This window comes from Amblyomma maculatum, chromosome 2 (genome assembly GCF_055883805.1).
Source record: "Amblyomma maculatum isolate TAMU_Amacu chromosome 2, ASM5588380v1, whole genome shotgun sequence".
Lineage (NCBI taxonomy): Eukaryota > Metazoa > Arthropoda > Arachnida > Ixodida > Ixodidae > Amblyomma > Amblyomma maculatum.
Genome location: NC_139345.1, coordinates 90,308,702 through 90,331,714, shown reverse-complemented (window position 1 = coordinate 90,331,714; position 23,013 = coordinate 90,308,702). Strand labels below are relative to the sequence as shown.

The following is a 23,013-nucleotide window of genomic DNA, read 5'->3' as shown; positions in this document are numbered from 1 at the left end:
TATCGCCAGCAGGTGGTAACACTTGAAATTTTTAAAATTTTGCATGTTTCTTTAGTGTTTTTCTTATTTCTTCATTGTTGCCGAAAGCAGGTGGTAATGGAAGACCGTTTCATGCGGGCAACATCAGTTGGGTTCAGGTTTGAGAGAGTTGAAACCTTGCTGACCTGACTGCTGTGTGACAGCACCTGTGTAACGTTACTCTGTGAAATGCCGCTGTAAAGGATGGTAAGAAATGCAGTCGTTAAACAGTGCTTGCAATGGTATGTTCAGGTTTTGAATGTGATATTTTCAAATGCTTACCAATTTTTGGTGAGATGTTATAATGGTGTGGCGTGCTTGATTTGTGTACGGTGGGAATGACTGAGTTTCTGCTTGCAATTCTCCATGTGCTATTGTAGGTACCTGGCTGACTACCTGACAGTAAATGACAAGCAAGCGGCTGCTTACAAGCTTATGGGAGAGATCCATGAAGCCATGGGAAGCCCAAAGCAAGCCCTACAGGCCTACAAACAGTAATAACAAGCTGCTATACTGATCTTGTATATGGTGGTTCTACCTCATGCAAGTGCATATTCAAACTTGTGATTTATATTTATGGTGTCAACTGTGTAAAGAGAAGGCACGCAATACATTAGTTGGAAGTTAGTGGATATGCACACATTTCCTTCCCTTATATCTGAGGAATGAACATGGACACATTTTGTGGATTGACTAGTCTTTTAAAGATTGCCATTAAAAAAATTCCAGGGGTGCATTCAAGTCTGCTTAGGTGCAGTAATGCGAAACCATTTCTCTTACGGCTGCTGATTACGCTGCTAAATGTTCGGTTCTTTATGCCTTCGCCATTTCTGACGGGTTTTTCTCTATAAATCGAGGATAATTGGAGGCTCGAGGCTCATTTACTGCTGAAAGAATAGAACCAACATCCATCTACGCACATGCTTCAACTGCCAATGATATGGACATGGATCACAGAGTTGCCGTCACCATAAAACTTGTGCAAAATGTGCCTCTGAAGAAATGTCACTGACAACTGATGCTCCAGCACCTTATTGTGCCAACTGTGAAGGAGTCCATCCCGCATATGCCAGATCTGGTCCACATTGGAAAAAAGATCATAATGATCAAAACCAAGGAAAACATCTCTATCACAGAAATCAGGAAATGTTTGGCAGAAACAAACATTTGTTTTCAAGACCAGGACAGACTACACAGATGGCGCGCAGGGGTGGAGCACCACACTGCAACTATGTGCCTACCAAGGCTTCATCTTCGAAGCCTGTGGTGAAGTCTTTTAACCTGTTCCAGGCAGGGGCAGCAAAGGTTGTCCTGCCTACTCCAAAAGAGGGCCTGCCGACCACTGATTCGGGAACCCGCAAAATTTTCCCCTAGCAGTGGGGAGACCTAAGCGACGCCTAGTACCTCCAGTGAGGAGATGGACATCAGTCCCGTCTCCCTCTTGGTTTGGGGCTGAGGGGCTGGGCAACTCTCTCGATAAGAAAGATTCGGATAATGGGTTCTGAGGATAAATAATTTGTTCCTAAATTACGAACACAAACATGGCTGTCCTAGTGCAGTGGAACTGTAGTGGACTACTCAACAACCGCAGATATATTACAGACATATTAGCATCAATGAGACTAATAGCTGCACGTATTCAAGAAACAAGCCTTGGCCCTAAAAAAGCAAAGTTCTTAAACACTTAACGGAAAGTGGCGCCCCAGCTCTGGAAAAAAACCTTAATACAAAATTTGAGGCTGTTGTCATTAGTGTCATAACCCGTAAGACTATTACTGTATGCTCTGTTTCACTACCCTTTACTCTAACAGTACAGGACCTAGAAGACATTTTTGACCAGCTGTCCAAATCCTATGTAATAGTAGGCGATTTTAATGCTCACTGTCTTTTTGGGGAAGTGAGTGTACAGACACGAAAGGCCAAATAATTGAGCATTTTATCTTATCTAACACAATAGTGTCTGCCTAATGATTATGGGAAAGGCCAGCTATTGCTGTCCAAGTTTGGGCAAAATGAGCTGCCTAGACTTCGCTTTCACGTCTCCATCAGTATTTAATGATTTTAAATGGAATGTTATCATCATCTACACCTGTCATCCCCACAAGGCCGCATCATTGAAAAATACATCTTATGGATGTCATTATTTAGAAAAAATGCTACGCTAGACAGAGTATTCTGAAGAAACAGCATAGATGAAATTAATGAGCACTTTACTATATGCATAATATCAGCAGCATTCCCTAAACATCAGGATTTATGCAAATAAAACATATTATGGTGGACACAAAAATGCACACTAACAAAATAGAACAATAAACTCCGGGAGCTCTTCGTAGGTATCCCACAGCAGCGCATTTAAGAGTTCTAAGGCCAGGGCACGGTCCATTCAAAGGAATGCAGAAAAAAACTCGTGGCAAGAATATCTCAAACAGTTCCATGTCCTCAAAGAAAATATGGGAACAGGTTCATAAATTTAGTGGCGATTATACTTCCACCACATTGCAGACATGCAGACATGATTAGAACAGGCCAACATGCTGGTTGAACATTTTTCTGAAGTCTAAAGTTCATTTAACTATACACTCACTCCAAAAATACAAAACTAGCAAAAAAATGCAAAACTACCATTTGGAGCAGGTATACATTAGAACTACAACCAGCTACAACCAGATGCATGTGCTGCGCAAGCCCGATTCAGTAAAACAAAACAAATGAGCATGCGGCACAGTGATTGCTTAAAACTAATCGAGAGGTAAAGGCAGGCTACATGGAAGGATAAAGTAAACAACTAACTGCTGTGTAAAACTCTGTAAAGCTCTTTTTAGGAAAATGGAAGTCGAGACGTCGGAAGCGTGTAGGGAAGTAATTTTATGTCACTCATGCTTAGGGCATATTCACCTCACTCACAGTTTCTTGCTGATGAAACAAGACAAACAAAAAGCTGTTTGCAAAAAGTGCGGTGGTGGACTGACAATAACCCATGTCTTGATTTCCTGTAGAGAACTTGAACGAAGAACCATGAAACTCATTATAAATAACTAATCATTTGTATGCAGGAAGCGTTCATCCTTTATTTTTTTTTCTAAAGGGTACACGTAAAACAAGCTTGGTATTTCTAGGTCTGGCCTTTCACATAAGACAGTATGTTAAAAAGTGTGTGTCAGATATTGGAGGCTCAAATCAAGGAATTAATAATTAGGTGAGTAGCAGAGTTCATGAACGTTAACTTCAATCCACAAGGAGAGTTGGGTAATGGGAGCCATTAATGCTGTCGTGTCGTTCTTAAAGGTGGAGCTTAAGCATCCCGCGAAACTTGTTTATCAGGTACTGGAGGTGAAATTGTACAAGTTTCATTTGGGCCCTAAGTAGAGGCTGTGTAATTATTTTTATGCTCAGTACATGGCAGCTTCTACTTATTGATGGTCATAGCTTTCCTGGTTGCTATTGGTTCATTGCATCTGTTGTTCTTAGTCTCATGCATGGTGGGGAACGTGGGTCTTTTTTGTTCGGGGACGGCTCTATAATTTCAATAGACAGTGTGAACCATTTGCAGTTCAAGCAAAAGTTGCAGTTTTTTCCTTCTGCATTAGTTGACAGAGATTGCTTTGAAACGGGTCTCGTGTTGGTTGGTTTGGCTTCCACTGTTCTGGATTTCTGGATTCTGGATTTTAAGATTGGACAAATCATGTGGGCTTCACTGAACTAATTTTCATAGTAAGATATGACTAACCAAGAAATAATTCAAATCTCTCTTGTTCATTTGCAGCTCCTTGGCTCTTGAAGAAAACCAAAAGGACATCATCTTGAAAAGTGAGGCTTTATGCATTATTTGGGTTATGAAAAGTGGCGAATTTCTAACAATTGCCTGTTTCATGCAGTTTGTGAAATATACAGTGACTCGCCTGCTGATCCAGAAACAACCAAGGTAAGAGAATGGATGTTAATTAATGTGGGCTGCATATGGTAGTGCTTAAGAGTCTATAAATTACACCATATTTTTGCTTCTGCAGTATTTGTAATTGTTGTGGGTAGACATTTTTTTCATGATATGAAGGGCTAGCTTTAGAGCTGTTCAAAGAAATTTAAAATATTTGTGGGGATTTTTTTTTTTTTTTTCAGTACTGGCTGGAGCGAGCGGAGAAGATTTTCCCAGGCCATGGGATTGTGTTTAAGCTCAAGGTTTGTGCTCACCCTTTCACTTTGTACCTTTACCTTCTAAGGAGCATATGAATGGAGCGTAAAGTCTTACATATTTCTGGGTGTGTATAAGTTAAACGCATTTCAGTGTGCAAAGCAACAACGGTCATCATTGGTGGACTGTTGCTTGCATAAGGATCACTGCAAAAAGTCTGCGTAGCATTACATACCATAGCGTTGCAGTAAATACTGTTATGTTTGTTCGTTCCTCTCCTGGGCACATTCGACTGGTGATAACTGGTCATTGTTTCAAAGGTGAGATGTCCCGTCATCACTTCAGCAGTGGTGGAACTGCTGTGCCAATTGTATTAAACTGTGCCAAATCAGAAATCCTGCTACATGCTGCTACAACATTGATTTTTTGCCTACTTCTGCACCGCGCCTGCACCAAAAGTCGCTGGATAACTCTGCCGACAGCGAAACCGAACTGTCGCGAAACCAAAGTGACATCTGCTGGCAACACTGTGTAAGGCGGAAGAATATTTTTTGCAGGTCCTGTGCGAACAGTTGCGTGACAAAAAATTGACGTTTGTCTACGTCACTTCTGCGTCTCCTACCAGTGTTTCTTTTTTTTTTTTCTTCGACCTACTGGGAGGGAGTGAGAGGAGTCTGCGAAACATCTTTCAAGTCCAATGCGCGGGAAGGGTGAAAAGAGGGGCTAGCAGCTGGCCGTCGAAGGGTCGAAGCACATTCGAACGCGAGATGGCTTCGAGCTGCCCTGCGCGCTCACTTAATATGTGTGCGAGCGGGCGGGTGGGCATGTTTGTGTGTGTGTGAGCAAAAGATGTGCGAGCAAGCTGGCCAACACGGACGGCGCGGTTTAAAACGAGTGACAGCTGGAGCAGTATGCACGCTTGCTTTTTTTTTTTTTATACCAGAGAGGTATGGGCTGTGATGGCAGCTGAGTAGCAGCGGAGGGAGCGCTAAGGATTTGACTCCTTCGGTGTGCACGCACTGGACTCTGTTGGCTGCTTTTGTACTTTAAGTTCAACCGCTTATGTGAAACACCTTGTAGAATTTCACAGCTTTATTCCAAACGTCAACGTTTACGCGCGCTTTAGAAGATTGTCTCAGTCTTGACAGTTATTTCTTTCCCGCCACTACAAAACTGCATGTGTGTGGGCGCGCGTGTGTGCGAATAACTCATACGCATATACTCAATATATTTGTAGCTCTGCATACGGTCAGAGTATCCTTGGACGTTTTCATTACAATGAGGAAATCATATGCACAATCCTTGCAGTGCGCTGCGAACAAGCAGACTCTCGACTCAGGCAAGGAAAGAAATAGTGCCCTAAAGTTGCAGTTTTAAGAAGCGGCAGTTCTGAAATTCTACAGAGAATTTTTATATTAAGACAGCTAGCTACCGTCGTTCCAAGGCTACAGTGTTTACAATGTAGTTCGATATCTCGTTATGCCTTCCCTCTGAATAAAAACTTCATTGTTTTTAGCAAGACTGTTTGCTTAATTTGGGGCTTTTTTTAAGGAAAGAACAGCACTTTAGACTGCATTTTAGCTTGAAGCTTGAAGCTTGTTTTTGTATGTTTGTGGTCATTATAAACATCTGAGCAATTGGGTTCCAGAAATAAAACAAGCCTTCTTTATTTAAGCACCTCGTGATTTGAAATTTTGCTACAGTACTTAATTTTTTTTGCTACAAAAGCTCAAATATTTGCTACAAAATGCCATTTTTTCTGCTAAAATACGTGAAATTTCTACTACAAACTGCAATCTCTTATGCTGCAAAAGCTTCTACAAGAAGCCAGTTGCCATTTCCACCACTGCTTCAGTTATTAATTTTTCTCTTGCCAAGACAAGTGTACAGCCAGCATATTTTTTTTTTTTAAGAGATGGAAATTGGGGGGGGGGGGGGGGTAGCATCTAGTGCCAACATGCAATGAGTGAGCCATTGATTGATGTTCCATATAATAAGTGACACTTTGTGATTGATTTCTATTGTAGGAAGGGATGGCAAGAGCCAGTGGTGAACCAGATGTGAAAGACATGGAAAATTTGATCACATCTGAGCTGGTGAGGATTTCTCAGTTGATGCTGCTGCCATTTTGGTTTTTGGCTGGACAGAGGTTGCGTAAAATATTTTGGAATTTTTGTGCAACTGCTTTTGTTGGGACGACTCTGGCTGTAGTACTACTGTCGCTCAGAGTAGCTTTGAGGCTTATTCTGCCACCGTGCCCTCTTTAATTTTGGCTTGTTTTTTGAAATGGGCATCAATTTTTAGTTTGGAAGGGCAAAGCTGGACGGTAGGAGGTTCTATTATCTGACTTTAGAGGGCCTACTCGTTTTAATCCACTCCTTCCTATATGGAACTGTGACAGGTTGTATAATATACTGATTGTTACAATGCTGAATGCATGATGTAAGTGCTTCTCGTGGTTAAACCACTTTCTTATTCGCATCGAAATTTCATGCAGATATGGCATACAGAAATGTTACTTTTTTTTTCTTTTTCATTACTACATTTGTGGATGGGATACTTGTCTGATTCGATCATAATAAGATGTCCCCGTCATTTCCATTACTGGCTAGCCAAAACAAGCAGCTTTACATAGCTGATACTAGTGGTGCCATCTAGGGCCTGTCTGAGGAATGGTTAAATAATTTTACAATAAAATTTTGTTAATTTGACTCCCATTATTTTGGAAATTTGAATAGGTAACATGGGCTAGAAATGTTGTTCCAGCTGGCGCCCTTGTAAGTCTATGGGGTCTGACGATCATTATGTCTGACTTAGGCAAACTTGCTGCGGTTAATTCGGACAGGCAATTGCATTGAGTTTTGCAGCCAGTGATCACCAATACAGATCTCCCTGATCCTCGCTTGCATGGAATGGTGGTGCCCACACGCTTCGTGTATTATAATGGCAGGCACGACAGTGACTGGAAATTCCTGCACTTCCAAAATGTAGTGGTCGCATAGGTTGTTTCGCTTTCCTTATAGAGACCATGAAACGGCTGCAAAGGCCACTGATAAATGCGTTCAGTGCTTAGAACAAATGCCTTTGAGTATTCGCCCAAGGTATAACTCTTTGGAGCGAAGGTAGCGATTTATTATTAATGTTTAAAAGCATAGTTCTTTGGAATTTGCGGTCAGATAGGGGGATGCGTGATGGGGAACTTTGGAAGTATTCCCTAAATTCCAACGTCACGGGAATGGTGGCTGCCATTCACTGCAGCTACTATTCCTGATGGCGTGTCACTGACACGCATTTGGTAGCTGCAAGTCATCTGTCTGTGCGCAGCATGAACCCCTCAGGCACGCGCAAGGTAGGCCAGTGCCTTCGCGCACATGGTTCCGATTTACCGCTGTTGTATTTTTCTGTTGGTGGCGCTGAAGCCATTCGCCGTGTCTTGTGCATGCGTCGCTTCATCTCTGGGTCCATGTCGGAGAGAAGCCGCAGTAGTCAGACAAAGCGAGCATAGCGAGCATGCCAACTGCAAGAAAACAGACCAACTACTCGACGAGGCTTTTGTGGGCTGAGCATGGCACCAGCCTGTAATAATTTTTTTTTTTGTATTCGTTTCAGTGCACTTTGGCGCACAGGTTTAGAGGGAAAATTCAGGAGTCAATTTCAGTCTCCACTCTGTCTCTGGTTCTATTCAAGCTAGGTCAAAACTTCTTGCACGAGGATGAGGGATCATTCAATATCTACGAGTATTTCGACTTTCCGTAGCCTTGTTGACCATTCCTCTCTGTGGGCCATCAACTTCAAGCTATCCCGCTGCTTCAGTCGGGCGTGTGCATTTGCCATTTGCAGTTTCTGACAATGCTTGGCATGTTAGTGTCCTTTTATATTTTGGAATGGTGTCACACTGTTTTAATGCTACGCACATATTCCTCGCGTGCATCCACATGTTGTTTTTTCGATGCGCTGAAACTGTGCTATGGAGTCGTGCACTTTCACTGATACTTCACCGTGTGTATTGTGCAATGAAGCATCCTCGAAACGCAACAGCTCAGCTACTGCGTCGCACTGTGGAAAGGGTAGTGGAGGCCTTTACGATTTTGGAGTACTATTTCATCATTTCCGTAGTATGCGCAAAGGAAAGCACTTGATGAAACCGAAAAAAATTGTCGTTCTCATTTGGGTTTCATGTCGGATGCAGACAACGATCATATATATCCTTCATAAGATAAACTTTGATGCAAATGGTCTTGGGCAGTTATTGTTATGCCCATTTGATAGTTCGAACTTTCGTTTAATATGAACATTTTTTTCTGGTCCCTTGAAGGCCAGAATAATGAGTGCTTTATTTCACAGGCACTTTGTGGCAGTTTTTGCCAAAATTTCTGTGCCTAAATATATATATCTAAAGCAGTTGAGAAAGCATTTTCAAATGAGCTGCTCACTTTTTCTTTCCGTCTGATCTTCACTGGAGATCTTTAACATTACCAGTTACAAAAATAGCATTGGGCCCACGTATCAATAACACTAGTCTAGAGAGAGTCTAAATTAAAATACTATAGTGAATCCTCGGTTATTCGAACCTCGATAATTCGAGCTACACTACTTGGTCCGGCCAATCTCCATAAATATCTGTGAACAAAAAAGCCCGTTAATTCGGATGCAAGTCGGTTCCGCTATGGATAATTCGAACTACATGCAGCAATGTCTGGGTGGCTTGGTACACAGCACGTGGCAAAAAAAAAAAATCACCTCCGCAAAAGAGCGGCATAGTTAGAGGCTGCGCACGGCCAAAACAGGGACAGAAGATGGAACCAGGTAAAACCATGGAAGAGTGGGTAAAGATTAAATTGCGCCATGGCTGGTGCAGCGGCCGGCGGCGCTGGAGGGTAGGGGTTGGCGGCCGCAGTAGCGGCTGCCTGCTCTCTTTTACGCAACCTCCGAAACTCGCATCTACATACTCGTTAATTCGAGGCCTGTTAATTCGGAAATATAAATAAGTACTGTAACACCCAGGAAGGCTATGACTTTGGACTGGCGCTACAGGTTATGCTGATTACGCAGGATTTTTTTTTCCGAGTCGTCCATCCTTCCACCCATCAGTTGTCAACGGAAGCACGCAGTCAACCACGATCATGACGCCGTCTTTTAGCATCGTTTTTCAAATTCTTGGGCAAAAATCGGTGGGTGGGTTTATTATGCGAGGGGGTTCGTTACACGAGTAAATACAGTGCATTTTTCGTAATGAAAATGGTTCCTGCAGTTTTTTTTGAGGCCAAACGATAATTCGAACTTTTCCCCGGTTCCATGACGTTCAGATTAACGAGCTTTTACTGTATTGCAAGATTGTGGCGGAACCCACACATTTCTTAATGCACAGCCACCAGGCAACCAGTTGTTGAAAAGATGCAGTAGCAAAAGTTTGTAGACGTGCCCAACAGATAGTTTGAAAATAATAAAAGAAATTCTTTTCAGAAGACTTCTTTATCAATGGGGGTGGTTACCTCTAGATGGTAACCACCCCCATTGATGGTGCTACCGTTTGTGAGCATTTGAAGAGTGCATGGTAAGATTAGTCACTTTTTGAAGTGGAGTTTTATCACATCATTGCCTTCTTGTTTCTTGACTGGTATGATCAAAGTGCCCTGCTCATCGCAACTTGAAAGGCAAAACAGTCATTCTTCATATAAGCATCTTATATGCGTGCCTCTGGTACCAACTATTAAAGTCTGCTTGTTTTGGGTTGCTGATACTGCAGATTACGAGGATTTCTAATGATCTCTGATGGAATCCGGCAAGTACATCATCCGAACATGGTGTTGAAAATGACTGCCATATGCCATCTTTGCATCAGGTTTCGATGCGATAAGCGAGTGGTTCAACTGAGAAAAGTATTTTACGGTGTGCGTATAGGGGTGCAACAGTCCATATTTGTGTGGTAGTGTAAAGAGAGTGGATAATTTTTAACCACCAACCACTTTTGCATACTGCAAAGGATAGTAGAGGGAGGCACGTGCTGATAAATTCTGTTGCCTTAAATCTTCTGTGCGACTAGACTACAAAAAGCACCTGAGGGCTGTCCTACAGCCAGATCGCCGACTGGAAGTGCACAGCCAAATGAAAGCATGATTGTTGATCGGTGGCATTGCTGATAAACAGCCTGCCGAATATTATGAATAGTGGCCGGCATTGATGAGCCAAATTCATTCGTTGCTAGCTCCGAGTCGTGATTGAGGGGTTGCTGCTTTCTTTGCGAGGCTGAGACGTGCATTCTGTGCAGGTGACTCGTCCTTTGGATGTGCCACTTCGAGTGAAGCTTCTGCGTCTGCTGCTGGACTCTGGGCGTGTGCTGGACGCCTACAAGCACGCCCTCCAGGCAGAGGAGGAGCCACAGTTTGGTGCCGAGGCCTTCTACTCAATCCTGTGGCAGCGTTGCCTGGCTGATGTTTTTGAGGCACGTGTCTTCTTTCTTAGAATTTGTCTGTGGGCAGTTGCTCTGCTTAGATTTGTCAGCACACAGATCTGGTAGTTTACTGACTGGAGTGGTTTTATTTGCTGGCCTCTAGTGTGTGCAGTTCAGCGTTACAGTCTATCCCGGATAAATCGAACTCTGAGATTGCAAAGTAGTTCAATGTATTGATAATTCGGTACACAAAACATGAGCTTCCCCGACACCTAGAAGTTTGCATACGCTGCATCCAGGCCAGTTGCGGGCTTCCTGCTGGCGGCGTACTGCTCACCGCCGGTGTGGTGTCCCCGCCGAGACCCCTGAGGGGGAAGCGCAAACACACTCTCATGCAGAGCGTCACATCGTGCCAGGCATTGAGGTGGAGGATGGTTTTCGTGGGCTCCATGGCCGAGCGTTGGAGCTTGCGCTGCTCATGCTTTGCGCCGCACGCATGATCAGACTGCCTGTGGCATATGAGCATGCGCCCTGGAGCGTGGAGAAAGGAGAGGAAGTGTTGGGAAACGGAGTTCGCACTCTCATCAAACGCGCAGCACATGGAGGAAGAAAAAAACTAGGAGGGAGCGCTCGCAGCCTCCGCAAGCCAACCTCCTCTGACGCCGCTCCCTTCTCTCTCTTGGGCGCAATGATTCTTGGGAATTTAGCCGACATAGCTGCCAGGCTCAAAAGCAGCAGGGTACATGGTATTTTTTAGTGACTTTGGATGTTTCTGCGGAAAGCCTACCGGAGTGGTCTGCCGAAAGTTGCGCGTCTCGTCGTAACACATACGTTACTTTGTTTACAATTGTTGCATTGTACTCAGTGTTTGTAGGCACACTAGTGAGAATTGCAGGTGGACTTTTCATCTTTGGTTTCGTCAGGGAGACTACGAATTCTAGAGGGTGGCGTTGGAATGAAAAAAAAGCATTAACGAGATTTTACTGCTCTTGCATAGGGCCGCTTAATAACCAGGCCCATGCTATCTGCTGGTTTGAATATTCCAGGCAATCTCGTAACTACCCACGATTTTTAATTAAGGTTTGTATTATCAAACGTTTGCTCCATTTAAGAATTATTAGTTGCGTCGAAAGGTGACGACAGGAGCAAGTCAATTTTTTTCTCAGCATATGATCAGGGGTGCACTGTGCTCGCAGAGAGCACTATTTTTCAAGACCGTTTGTTTGCTATATTTCCTATTGTGACATCGTTCGAGATGTGCGTTGGAGACTGGTAGAATGTTGGGCTCTCCATGTTTTTGCACTAGAAAAGTGAATTCATGGTTGCTGCACGCTGGGTGGAGTAAAGTACAGCGGGGTAACTTGCCCACGTCGCTTGCTTGCAGGCATACAATGAAAATCAGGTTGGCCCTGTGGATGAATCCTTTTTTGCCAAATACCTGCTGACCCTGGACCAGCTGGCCACTCTGGCACTGACCAACCCCAACAACTTCACACCCTCTGCTGCACCTGGTTCCCGCAATGGAGAGTCAGCCAAGCAAGGGGAGCGAGCTGCCGTAGAAGATGCCATCAATGCTGTTACGTCGTGAGTGTTTTGCTGAAGGGCACATTTTTTTATTGCTCCAGTCAAGGTTAGCTCTTCAGTTCGCAGATGCTTTTGCATTTGATATTAAGTCTTGGGTTGACATTCCACAGAACTTGTGGGGATACACACGAATCCCTTACACCCATTACAACAGCTGCACATAATTATCATGCGAGGCAAGCATATGGGGTTATCCTAGAAGGTAATGCGCCAAAGGGGACTAGACACTGCAGTCGGCTTATTGCCCTGGCATGCCAGCCGTAGCAAAGAGTGCTGTACCCCCAAAAAGGGGTGCGAGAAGTCACTACTGCGGTGGGTTAGGGCCCGAGGGGACAAACACTGAGTTACGTACTCGAACAGGCTTTATTATGCCCGAGTACATGGCAAGACACAACATTCAAATGCAACCGCCGTATCGAGCGAACGTCTCCCCTCGCGTACGGGGGTGAAATAAAACCACCGAATGAGGAAGCACACGCAGGGAGGTAGAGGAGTGTTTTGCTCACCTGGCGTGGCTTCGCGCTCACGGCCAACAGCGGTAAGTGTGTACGATGACCGGACGACAAAGGTGATGGCGACGGTTTCCCTGTCGGAAAATACAACTGCGCGTGTGCGTGATCAACTGCCGAAAAAGCCCAAGAGAATTGCGAGAGGCACGCTCGTTTTGGACTATGGCGAGGTCTCCGGGTTACGCCGGGAAGGAAGAGGGAACAACCCGCACAACCTGCGGTGGCATCGCTGCTGGAGACGGAGGCGAGGGGGGTTGGCCGGTGTGCCCTTCTCGCCTATCCTTCTTAGCAGTGCACGTATAAACTCATGATAATTATGCACGCTCGTTACAATGGGCGCGCATAATTATCAATTCTAAGCAACTCTGAAAAAGGAGCTGCACTAGCAGAATGGTTTCTTGGGTTGAGGTGTCTAATCTTACTAGAAGCTCGTATTATAGGAGTGTTATTGTGGTGGCCCTGCACCTTTTCTTTATTTCAGGTTGCTTCATTCATAATGTGTCGCCTCTGTAATTGCAGCATAAAGGCTTCAATTGACAATGGAATTAACTTAGTTGCGACACACATCCGCAAGTCCTGCTTGGCCGCCCAAGCTGGCATGCTTCTGGTTCTTGGCGATGTAAACGCGCCACACATTGAATGGGGTTACCCCAGTAAGGCGTGTGGTTGTAGAGGTGACAGAGTTTGGGAGATGCATTTGAAGTTTTCGTGCTTTGATGGAAAAGTCCATTTCTGCTGCAGGGGGGCGCATGCGGGCTATGCTTGTTTCCTTCCTGTGAGTTCTGTCTCGCAGTCTTTGAGTCCGTCGTTACTCATGGAAACTGAATGTATTGTTTCATGCGGCACATGCTTTTGCCCGTGGCATGACCTGCAACTGCGTTGCACTGCATGTCATGAAGTGACATGGTGTGGTCATGTGAATGACTCTGGCTTGTATGATTTAACTGGAGAGAGAGCATAGTGTGTGCCGCTTTCATGGAGCAGCACTGTGCGTGCACGTAAGTGGCATGCAGAAGCTGAGCACGGTAGCGGACTATTGTGCTAAGCTACAACTGTCTGCTATTGACATATAAACGAAGCATGGGGAGCGAAGAAGTATGTCATTTCCAAAGTCTATTTTTCGCAGAAAAGTGGCTTTTCTTTTCTAAATTCAGGGATTTTTCTGACTCTTCATTGTTTGGATCATTTCCTGGGTCCTGCTGACTCTGAAAAATTTGTCGCCGACTGAATTCAAATTGGATTAAGTCGTATTTTTATTTTTCAACATGCTTACTAGAGAATAATGGCATCAGGCGGCATTGGGTCAACCCATTATGGCATAAAACAATGTATGTGTCAGTCAATGAATTATTCAAAGCACTCTGGGAAGACGTGGAAAGATCTGGAAATTCGGAAACACCAGCTTTTTAGACACCTTGATGTGCTAAGAGTATAAAAGACCTTTTGTATGCTGACCAGGCTGACTGGCTTAAAATCAGGCAGGCATTAATCAGACGGAGCGTGTGTAGAGTGATCTTTTATGATGCCAAGCTCAGGTCGGTTAAGGTTATACATTGAATATCGCCACAATAATTACCGCGACAACGAAGAATTTTTAATTCCCTGTCAGTGTCCCATATAAATTAATGCTCTAAATTTTTCTGAACAATGAACTATTTTTACGGTGCATTTCCGCTTCAACGAAACTTTCGCGAGCAAAATTGAAACCAAAAAACGTTTTACTTTCATACTCAAAACCACATTCGGAATGTAATCACGTAATTGTATTTCCACCGGTTCCACCATTTTACCCTTGTTTCGTGGTCGCCTGCCTGTGTCTATGACGACAACCGGCTTTCATCTGCGGGACACAATGTCAACGCAAACGAAAAAGTGTAAAATCTTTTCGCTCGAGCAGAAAGTGCAAATCATCGTCCAAGCAGAAATCTGAAGGAAGAAAGCGGCTATCGCTGAAGCCTTTGAAATTTCTGCAAGTTTGCTATCCACAATACTCTGAAACAAAGAAAACATAAAGAAGGCACCTGCTTCAGGCACATCCTTGAAGCACAAAAAGGTTACGCAGCCACTCCATGAAGAGCTGGGGTTCGTTAAAGCACGAGCCTTGAAGCACAAAAAGGTTACGCAGCCACTCCATGAAGAGCTGGGGTTCGTTAAAGCACGAGCGAAGAGCCTCCCCCTAAGCGGAAATATTGTCCAGCAGAAAGCCGTGAACTATGCGCGCCTACTCGGCATTGACGATTTTAAAAGAAGCATTGGCTGGCTGAATCGTTTCAAGGTCCACCGTAACATTGTCGGAAAATTGCTTTGCGGCAAATCAGTGTCGGCAGACGTTGACGGAGCGACTGCTTGGAAGGCGAGCAATGTGGCTGGCATTTTAAGCGTCTATGCGCCGGCAGATGTCTACACCGCTGATGAGACTGGGCTGTTTTACAATATGTTGCCGGCCAGACGCTCGACTTCAAGGGTCAGCGCTGTCATGGCGGCAAACACAGTAAAAAGTGTGTCAAAGTGCTGCTTTGCACAGACAGGAATGGCTTAGATAAGCGTCCGTTATTAGTTATCGGAAAAAGTGCCAAGCCGCGCTGTTTCAAGGGAAGCCGTAGCCTACCTTTGCAATACGTCGCGAACAAGTCATGCATCACCCACGCTATTTTCTCCGAATAAGTGATGGCATTCGACCGTGACATAGAGCGGCAGGGCTGGAAAGTTTGTTTGCTTCTGGACAATTGTTCAGCGCATCACTCCAACGAAGTCAAGCTGACTAACACGGAGCTCAGGTTTTTTCCTCCAAATTGTACTTCTGTTCGATATGAAATCGAACGAGAAACGAAGGTCGATATATACATGGTGCCGCAAATGATGTCTGCTGCCTGAAGCACACTGGGGCGTTCAATAATAGCAAATTGCTTCAGGCACGCTGAATTTGCCGAAGCTCGACCAGTAAGCCTTGCTGGGGAAGCACCGGGTGTTTCAGATGACGCCGAAGAAGGCGTCACTGGCTTCGGTCATCATAGCCGCCTGGACAACGCTGGAAAGAAAAGGGAAATGTGCCACCTTACCTCGAGCTCTACGAGTACATCGGCGCTGACGCTTGTGTGCAAGTTCACGAAGATTTGAGTGATGAGCAGATCATCAAAGCCGCCCGGAATTAGGAGGACTCTTCAGATGATGAAGATGACCTGCAGGATGCACCCACTGCTGCAACCGCTTCACAGATGAACGCTTTTGATTTATCAGGATTTTTTGTTGCTACTCGTGATGGGGGGGGGGGGGAATGATGTCGCAATGGGTTCGCTGACTGAATGTGAACATCGCATGACGGCGTTGCTTGCCGTGAAGCGCGAACAACCAAGATTACAAATTTTTGGCATTTAAAAGGATTTGCTGCTGCTTGGGCAATTCGTTTTGCGTTTCACATCAGATTTTTGCGACAACAAAGTTCCGTTATAAAGAATTTTTTTTTTCCATGCACGGTGAATTTCGTAGCGGGGTTCAACTGTGATAGGCTCATGCAGGGCGTAAAGTTCCACTGTACATGCTTGCTCATACCCGATTACGTGTTGCCAATGGCCGCATGGTTGAAGGGGAATGAACATGTTCTCTGCCCAGGCTGGACTGTTTGCTGGAGAAGGCGCACAAAAAGAAGTGGTCTCGGGGCGGGGCCTGGGCCTTTGTGCTGCAGCACATCACTGCCCAGCTCTATCTCCACATGGCCACCTTGCTGCTGAAAAGAGCCTGGAAGGTATGCACACTTGTCAGCTCTCCAGTTATCGCAAGCAAGCCTATGTAATGCTGTTCTCTCCATCAGCCTGTTGCTGCTTGAATATGGCTTTTGTAGAATGACAGTTAGAAAGCAGTGTTTTGCCTGTTCTCGCTTTCTTTAGGGCACTCGGTCTCTTGTTCATCTTGTTAAAACATTGGTCACATGGACTGAGGCAAGGCCTTTTTTTAAGTTTGAGCAGTTGAGCAGTAAAGGATTGCACCTCTTTGTCTTTATATTAGAACGTTAGGTTCTGCTTTCTTTATGAGTAATGTAACAGTATTACATCGGGGAGTTCCCTGGTTTTCTGTAATGAAAATCGTGTGTCGCCTGCCTGTCAGTGCAGCTATTTCAAAGGCTGGCTGAGCAGCTGAAACACTGGCTCTGCTCGCTGCCGATTTCAAAAGCAAGTTACTGCTTGCTCAATTGGGTGGGAAAGTTGTGCAGTTCCGGGAGGACGCCATTTCTTTTTCTCGTTAGTCAAAAGGAACAGTAATTGTTTCTATGTAGAAATATTGCAAAAATGCGAGAGCAACCTTCAAATTGCAATTGTCCATCGATTAAGCGGGTCGTTGGTTGCTCCTTTGTCTGGCAGATGGAGCAGCTTGTTGAATCAACTGCTTGGCTCACAATATGTGGAAACTGTACTCGTGGTCTTAATTCCAAGAAATACAGGCATGTAAATATCTATTTGCACCAAAACAAAATGTGTACAACGTTTCCTCTCAATTAAGCTGGTAATTTAGTTTGTGCACCGGAATTAAAACGTTGCAGATAAATACTGATGTCTCTATAGACAATCTTGGTTTCGATGCCTGGGCGCAGCCATCTTGGTTTGATGGTGGCACCCCGTATGAGCTAAGCTGGGAAAGTCTGCTCCGGCTCGTCTTGACGCCATCTTGGGCTGTGTTGTGCGTGTTGATGCTGCGATACGCCGGTGTAAAAGTGCTGTTTCGCGGTGCTCGTTAAGGGGGGACACTGGTCTTAAAACTGTTTTCCTTATTTACCAATCAAAATTGATGAAACTTGGTGGGTTTGTGTAGTTTTCTGTGCAGATTCCAAAACTGCAATTATTTCTCTTGTGATCCAATTATTTCATGAGATAATTACACCAATTAGTCTAATTCTTACAAGAACAATTACAAAATGACCACTGAAGAAAAACTTCAGATGAACACATTGCTGGATACTAGAAAGAATGAGGAACACAATGTTGCAAGCAGTTTTTTGATTGAGCAATTATTTCTTGTTTTATTGCATAACAAAGTTCAAAGTTCAAAATATAGCATATAATGATCACAAAACAAGGCCATTTTAAAAATTCTGAACAAGAAATTAAAAAATCTACTTGCAACATTGTGTGCTCCACATATTTGGCTCCATGCTGAAAAAGAAATTATTACTCTATCTGCAATAGGTACCGAGATATTAAGGCCGCAAAACTGCAAGTGGTCGACAATGCATGTTTTGAGAAAAGAGCAAAAAAGAAACGGGATTATTTAACAGACATTCACTGGTGCAATGCAAACATTTACGTTTTAAAATGGCTAGAAACCTCCAGGAATGTAGTCTCTTTGCTTTCCAACGTCCAAGTGTCGCCTCTTTCATTTTAATTTGCAGTTGCAGCACATTCAGTTGTCACTTTTTCGACTGCGCGAGTCACATGCAGGCAGCGATTTTTTTTTTTTTTTTAACGTACGTCGTTTTGCTACGTCCTCGCATCAAGGCCGCGGTGAAGAACGTTTATTGCGGAAAAGAAATGTAATTTAGAGCTGTTTGCTGCTTCCCAGTGCTCTGCATTGCACTGGAAGCAAGTGCATTCACTAAGGACTATGAACGAGGTCCGATCGGCGCAAACGCGCGGCGAGCTCTACGAAGACGACGTGTCCCGAAGTTTACGCCTTGGAGAATAAGTTTGACGGCGATTTCTTATCCCCGTTCACATTTTTAAATGCCAATATCGCCGCCGTATGTTTTACGCTTCGCCAATCTCGCAAACTGTTATCTGACGATCGTGAACTCCGCCTCGCCAAGCGGACTGTCTGCCACGCTGCCGTCATCGTCACGAAAAAAATCCGTCTACCGCTTCGTTGCTGGAGTTGGCGCGAGTTCAAGTTTTTTCTGTTTGGAGCTTATCTTCCTGCTCATCTGCGGCCTGCGATATCACCGTCGCGGCGGGTGCGACCGCTAGCAGTAGCAGTCTCCCGTGCTGGGGAACGCGCTAGCCCTACTTCAGGCTCGTACACACGATTGTTCGGCGCATGACTTTCGTTGGCCTGAGCGCGCACAGCCGGGGCAGGGCATCACTTGAGATGATTAATCAACTATTTTTTCACTTTTTTCACGAATTCTTGCCGTGAACGCACCTCGCTGTTTGGAACCAAGCGCGGCCGGCGTCACGTCTCCGCAGTCTCCCCGCGGCTCGGGCGCGCCGAGCAGACGCCGTCAGCCAGCTCCACCAATGCGGTGACGCCTTATCGTCACGTGCACCCCGAAAGCCAATGGGATTGAAAATGCCACGTTTTCTTTTTTGCTATTTTTTATGCGACCAATGGGCGAATGTAGACAGCAGAGACGGCAATTTGAAGACGAAAGGCGGCTCTTTCGAATGAGACCAAGATGGCTGTGGTGCCGCGCACAAAATGGGAGTTACGCCTCGCGGAAAATGGTTGTTTCGGGGGTCGTTCTCGGCCCAAATTTGGGCGACGTCGATTATATAAATTGGCATTGTGACTAAAATACCGACCCTAGAGATGAAAAACTTAACAGATAGGTAGATAAAGAGCTACTGATTTTGAAAATCACATTTTCTAAAAAGTGATTTTTTCGCGATTTTTTGGACCGAAAGACCCTTAAAGCTATCCGACAGCTTGGTGCTATGTATTTTGTGTTTTGTTTGAGCACGCTAGCGAACCGTATACCATCCGTTTGGCATGGCGGCAGCTATTGGAAACAGCACTAGTGGCCGAGGTGACTGCGAAAGACTGCACTCCGTTTTTGCGGGTCGAGCTCGTCAGTGTTAACTGTCAGGATGTATGTGTTGTTTCTTTCACGATACATGTATTTTCAATTATATCTTATAATCGCAATGGTAACTGTATACACCAACACACAGCGAATGAACCGCATGGGAAGCTACCGAATGCGGAATACAGGTACAAAAGATGCTTTCCAGTCATCGTCGTATTAATTTAACGTGAAGTGCGACCCATTTCATGTCGTGTATTTCCTCTTGAAAGTGCATATTTATATTTGATGTTGCGCAGCTTTCCCTTCGCATTAAAAGCAGGGGCAGCATTCACCGTGGTTACGACGCTAATCGCTGCTATTGTGTACCGAGCTTGACTAGTGCATGCGTGTGCCGCCGACCTACTGCAATAAGCATACGATCGAGCTGTCTTGTTTCAACGATGTATACATTCAAAGTTGAACCACGGTTCAAGAACAGCACATAAAAGAAGTAATGTCTAAAGTACCATCTGTTGATGTTTTTATGCAGCCTTGGTGAACACCCGGCGGCGCAACAGCATCGCATCCCCGTCCCGTCATAGCAGCATAGTTTGCACGACGTATTGTTTAGCAAAACGTCGAAAAATGTGCGCTCTCAGCTGCAGCATGAACGAAGACAAATTCGCAGCACATACAGCAGTGCTTACGAAAACAGTGCTACCCGCTGGCGTGGCGGATGACAGCACTCTCGCCGAGCGCTACTCCTTAGTCGTCGCTAGGCCTATATTGTTTCGCATCGAATGAACATCCGACGCCGCTTTGCTGGAGTAAATGGTCTCCCGTGAAACTGCCTTACTGCCGATCCCATTGTATCAGTAAAGGAAAGATGTAAGTTTCGGTGACGTCTTAGCAGGCAGCTGAGCCAGCGTGCAGACGAGTCGCGCGCCGCTAAAAGGGACGCTAATAAAGGCATTTAAGTCTCTCAAACGACAATATGCCAAGGTGCAAGGCTGTTCTGCTATGCATGAACCATGCAAATGAACAGCCCACTCGGTTCTGGCAACAATGGGCCTGCGCAATGAATCTGGTTAAAGAGTATTTTTCTCCTCTCCTGCTTGCTCTCAGTAGGCCAGTTGTAATAACACAGTACCATTTAAGACCCCATTCTTCAGAAATTTGGACGTTGGCATGGCGAGCGCAAAAAAAATACTTTGGCATTGTTCAGGGAGTTGGTACATGGTTGGCAGGTGACGCAGCCAGGCTCTGATTGGTCATCGGGTTGTGTGATGTCGCGAGACCACATGACGCCTCCTGCCAAAGACATGCTAATCCTAGACCACGCAGGCACATCTTACGCCTTATCTAAAGCTGGGCTTCGTAATTATGTCAGGTGTTCTTTCACATAACATGGTACCTCACCGGGTGTAACTGTGTGCGAATAAATATGCATGGGGTAATGGTGGCTGAAATTAAAGCGGTTGGTGATTAAGTTAGTAGCAGAGTGCGTGTATGCGAATGGGGATTGGCGAGAGGAACTGCAAACTGCGGTCATTAGCACCACTGCGTCATACCTTCAAAGGCAGAGTTTGAGGGTCCCTCCAATTTTCGCTTTGGTTATGCTAGTTATGCAGGTGAACTGCCCTGTGGATTTAAAGTGCCTGAAGCATGTTGGTGCTATTAATTGGACATGGCTAAAGTGGATGTTGGCAGTTGCCCCTGAGAATGGTGTCCCATTAGCCTAGTAACACTTTTGGAGTGCTAGTTGCATTGAAGCATTGATGTGGCCTTTCGTTTCTTGCCTAGTATTTGTTACCAAGCTCACCTGCATGGGTACACTTGATGAGTAGAAGTATATTAGTTTTTCAGCTTTTTCTAGAGTGTAACGAGCCCTAAACCAGCAACGTTTTGTGGGAAGGAGCAAAAAGTTGACAGCGTTAGACCTGAATATTTTTTACTTGATGTATTGAGCATGGCCTGTATGGTTGTTTTGTCTAGCGTGCCTACAAATAATAGTGGCATTGTTCTGGTGCGGAATGCAGTGGTGTGTGTCTGATGAGTGCCCATTCTCACTGTGGCCTTCTCCAGGAAAGCTACAGCTGGCAGGAGGCACGCAGCTGGGCAGCAGCCCTGCTTCTGTGTGCCTGTTCGGCGCGCCCTCCAAGCGGCCTCTCCCAAGAGGGCTGGTTCCTTGCACTGGATTCGGCCAGGCAGAGGGTTTACCGCAGCGTTTTCTTCCGTGCTAACTACCGCCTGTCCGTGTCTGGTGAGTCAGTGTGCTGCTGCTGCTGCCATGGAGAACTGGCGCATCATGTTGTGGTGGGCTCTTCTTCTTTTCTTTAATTTAGGTAGAGCTTTGCGTTGATGCCAGAGAAAATGGTGAATGAATCTTCTAGCTGTTAGTTTGGGCTTTGAGGGTACACAGAGGTAAAGAATAGGGTGGTAACATGTAGAAGCAAAAACGTACCATATTTACACGAATAAAAAAGAAAATGAGTTTTTGCCTCTGGTCACTGGTTTCAGAACCTGGTTTCAGGTTTATAGTCAGAACCAACTTACTAAGTGCAATGCAGTTTTTCTGCCACTTTTGAAAATAGTTGCAGCAATTTTTCACACCAGACTGCTGTAGTTGGATAAAACTCGAGAATGCAGCAAGGAAGCTGTTTATCTCCCCGTTTTGCCACTGCCGTGTCAGTCACTGGTTTAGGTTTACTAGATATTCTTAATTTGTGAACCTTTAGAAGATGTGCATACCACACTTTCCCTATTTGAACTATATTTGTGAATTGAGCAGCAAAAGTATGGCGTGAATAGAATAGAATAGCAAATGCTTTTTCAAAACCATTTGAAATGTCAAATATTTGCGCATCCATATTTTATTTTGTTAATGTGAAAACTTGGCAGAAAAACAAAGTAAAACTGTACCTTGCTTTCCAGTGCTATAGCTTAATTTCGATGTCTAACTTTGTTGTTTCTCTTTTGCAGGTCACATATTGCGTGTTCTTTGTGAAGCCGAAAATAAATCTCGTTGGCTGTCGGACCTCAAGCAAGAAGTTTGCACCTCTGAGGTAAGCTGTCTCAGGCATGTTACATGTTCCCCGCTTCACCAGATACAAGAGCATTTGCAGTGTTCTGTCGGCGACTTTATGGCGATCTTTCAAAAAATTGCTGTGTCAAGGTTCACATAGCGTGCAAGCAGAGGCCTTGCTTTCGTCTGCTTTAGGTACTCTACAGCCAATAATAAATTCTCTCTCCGTTTGTAGGTTCGAGACAGGATTTATAGGAGCCTTTTTGATGGCGAAGGTGCTGCGTCCTGGTTTCTTCGTGACCCAACCCTCGTCCAGTGTGCCTTTGAGTTCCCCACTCTTGCAGCTCTCCAGCAGCACGATCAAGGCAAGTATGAAATGCTGTGTTTGGCATTGGAACAATTTTTCGGTGGGGCCTTCGATTGGGGTATGTTCCCTTAATGTGTGCTTCATAAGAGATGCACAGCTGATGTCTCATCAAGACCATTGGTAAAAAAAAGTTTTGCCGCAACCTTCAACGTCCTCTGGTTTCTTCTAGTTTTTCTACATTTCTGTAAACCAACATCGAAAAAGTTGGGCCAGTTGATAGATCTTATTGGTACTTCTCAGTTTAACCAAAAAAGAAAAAGGTAAACTATGGTGAATCC

General features: G+C 44.8%; 1 protein-coding gene across 2 annotated transcripts in view; it reads left to right on the top strand.

The window, feature by feature from the left end:
- Positions 1-23,013, top strand: part of LOC146199229 (E3 SUMO-protein ligase RanBP2-like) — a 118,417-nt gene that overhangs the window by 4,064 nt on the left and 91,340 nt on the right. For both annotated transcript variants that reach the window (XM_084594706.1, XM_084594705.1), the window contains exons 3-13: positions 399-512; positions 3,785-3,828; positions 3,897-3,943; positions 4,138-4,197; positions 6,178-6,246; positions 10,419-10,592; positions 11,926-12,125; positions 16,244-16,376; positions 21,429-21,606; positions 22,326-22,408; positions 22,604-22,733. In XM_084594706.1, the coding sequence (XP_084450832.1) occupies positions 399-512; positions 3,785-3,828; positions 3,897-3,943; positions 4,138-4,197; positions 6,178-6,246; positions 10,419-10,592; positions 11,926-12,125; positions 16,244-16,376; positions 21,429-21,606; positions 22,326-22,408; positions 22,604-22,733 (1,232 nt within the window). The remainder of the gene's footprint in view (positions 1-398; positions 513-3,784; positions 3,829-3,896; positions 3,944-4,137; positions 4,198-6,177; positions 6,247-10,418; positions 10,593-11,925; positions 12,126-16,243; positions 16,377-21,428; positions 21,607-22,325; positions 22,409-22,603; positions 22,734-23,013) is intronic.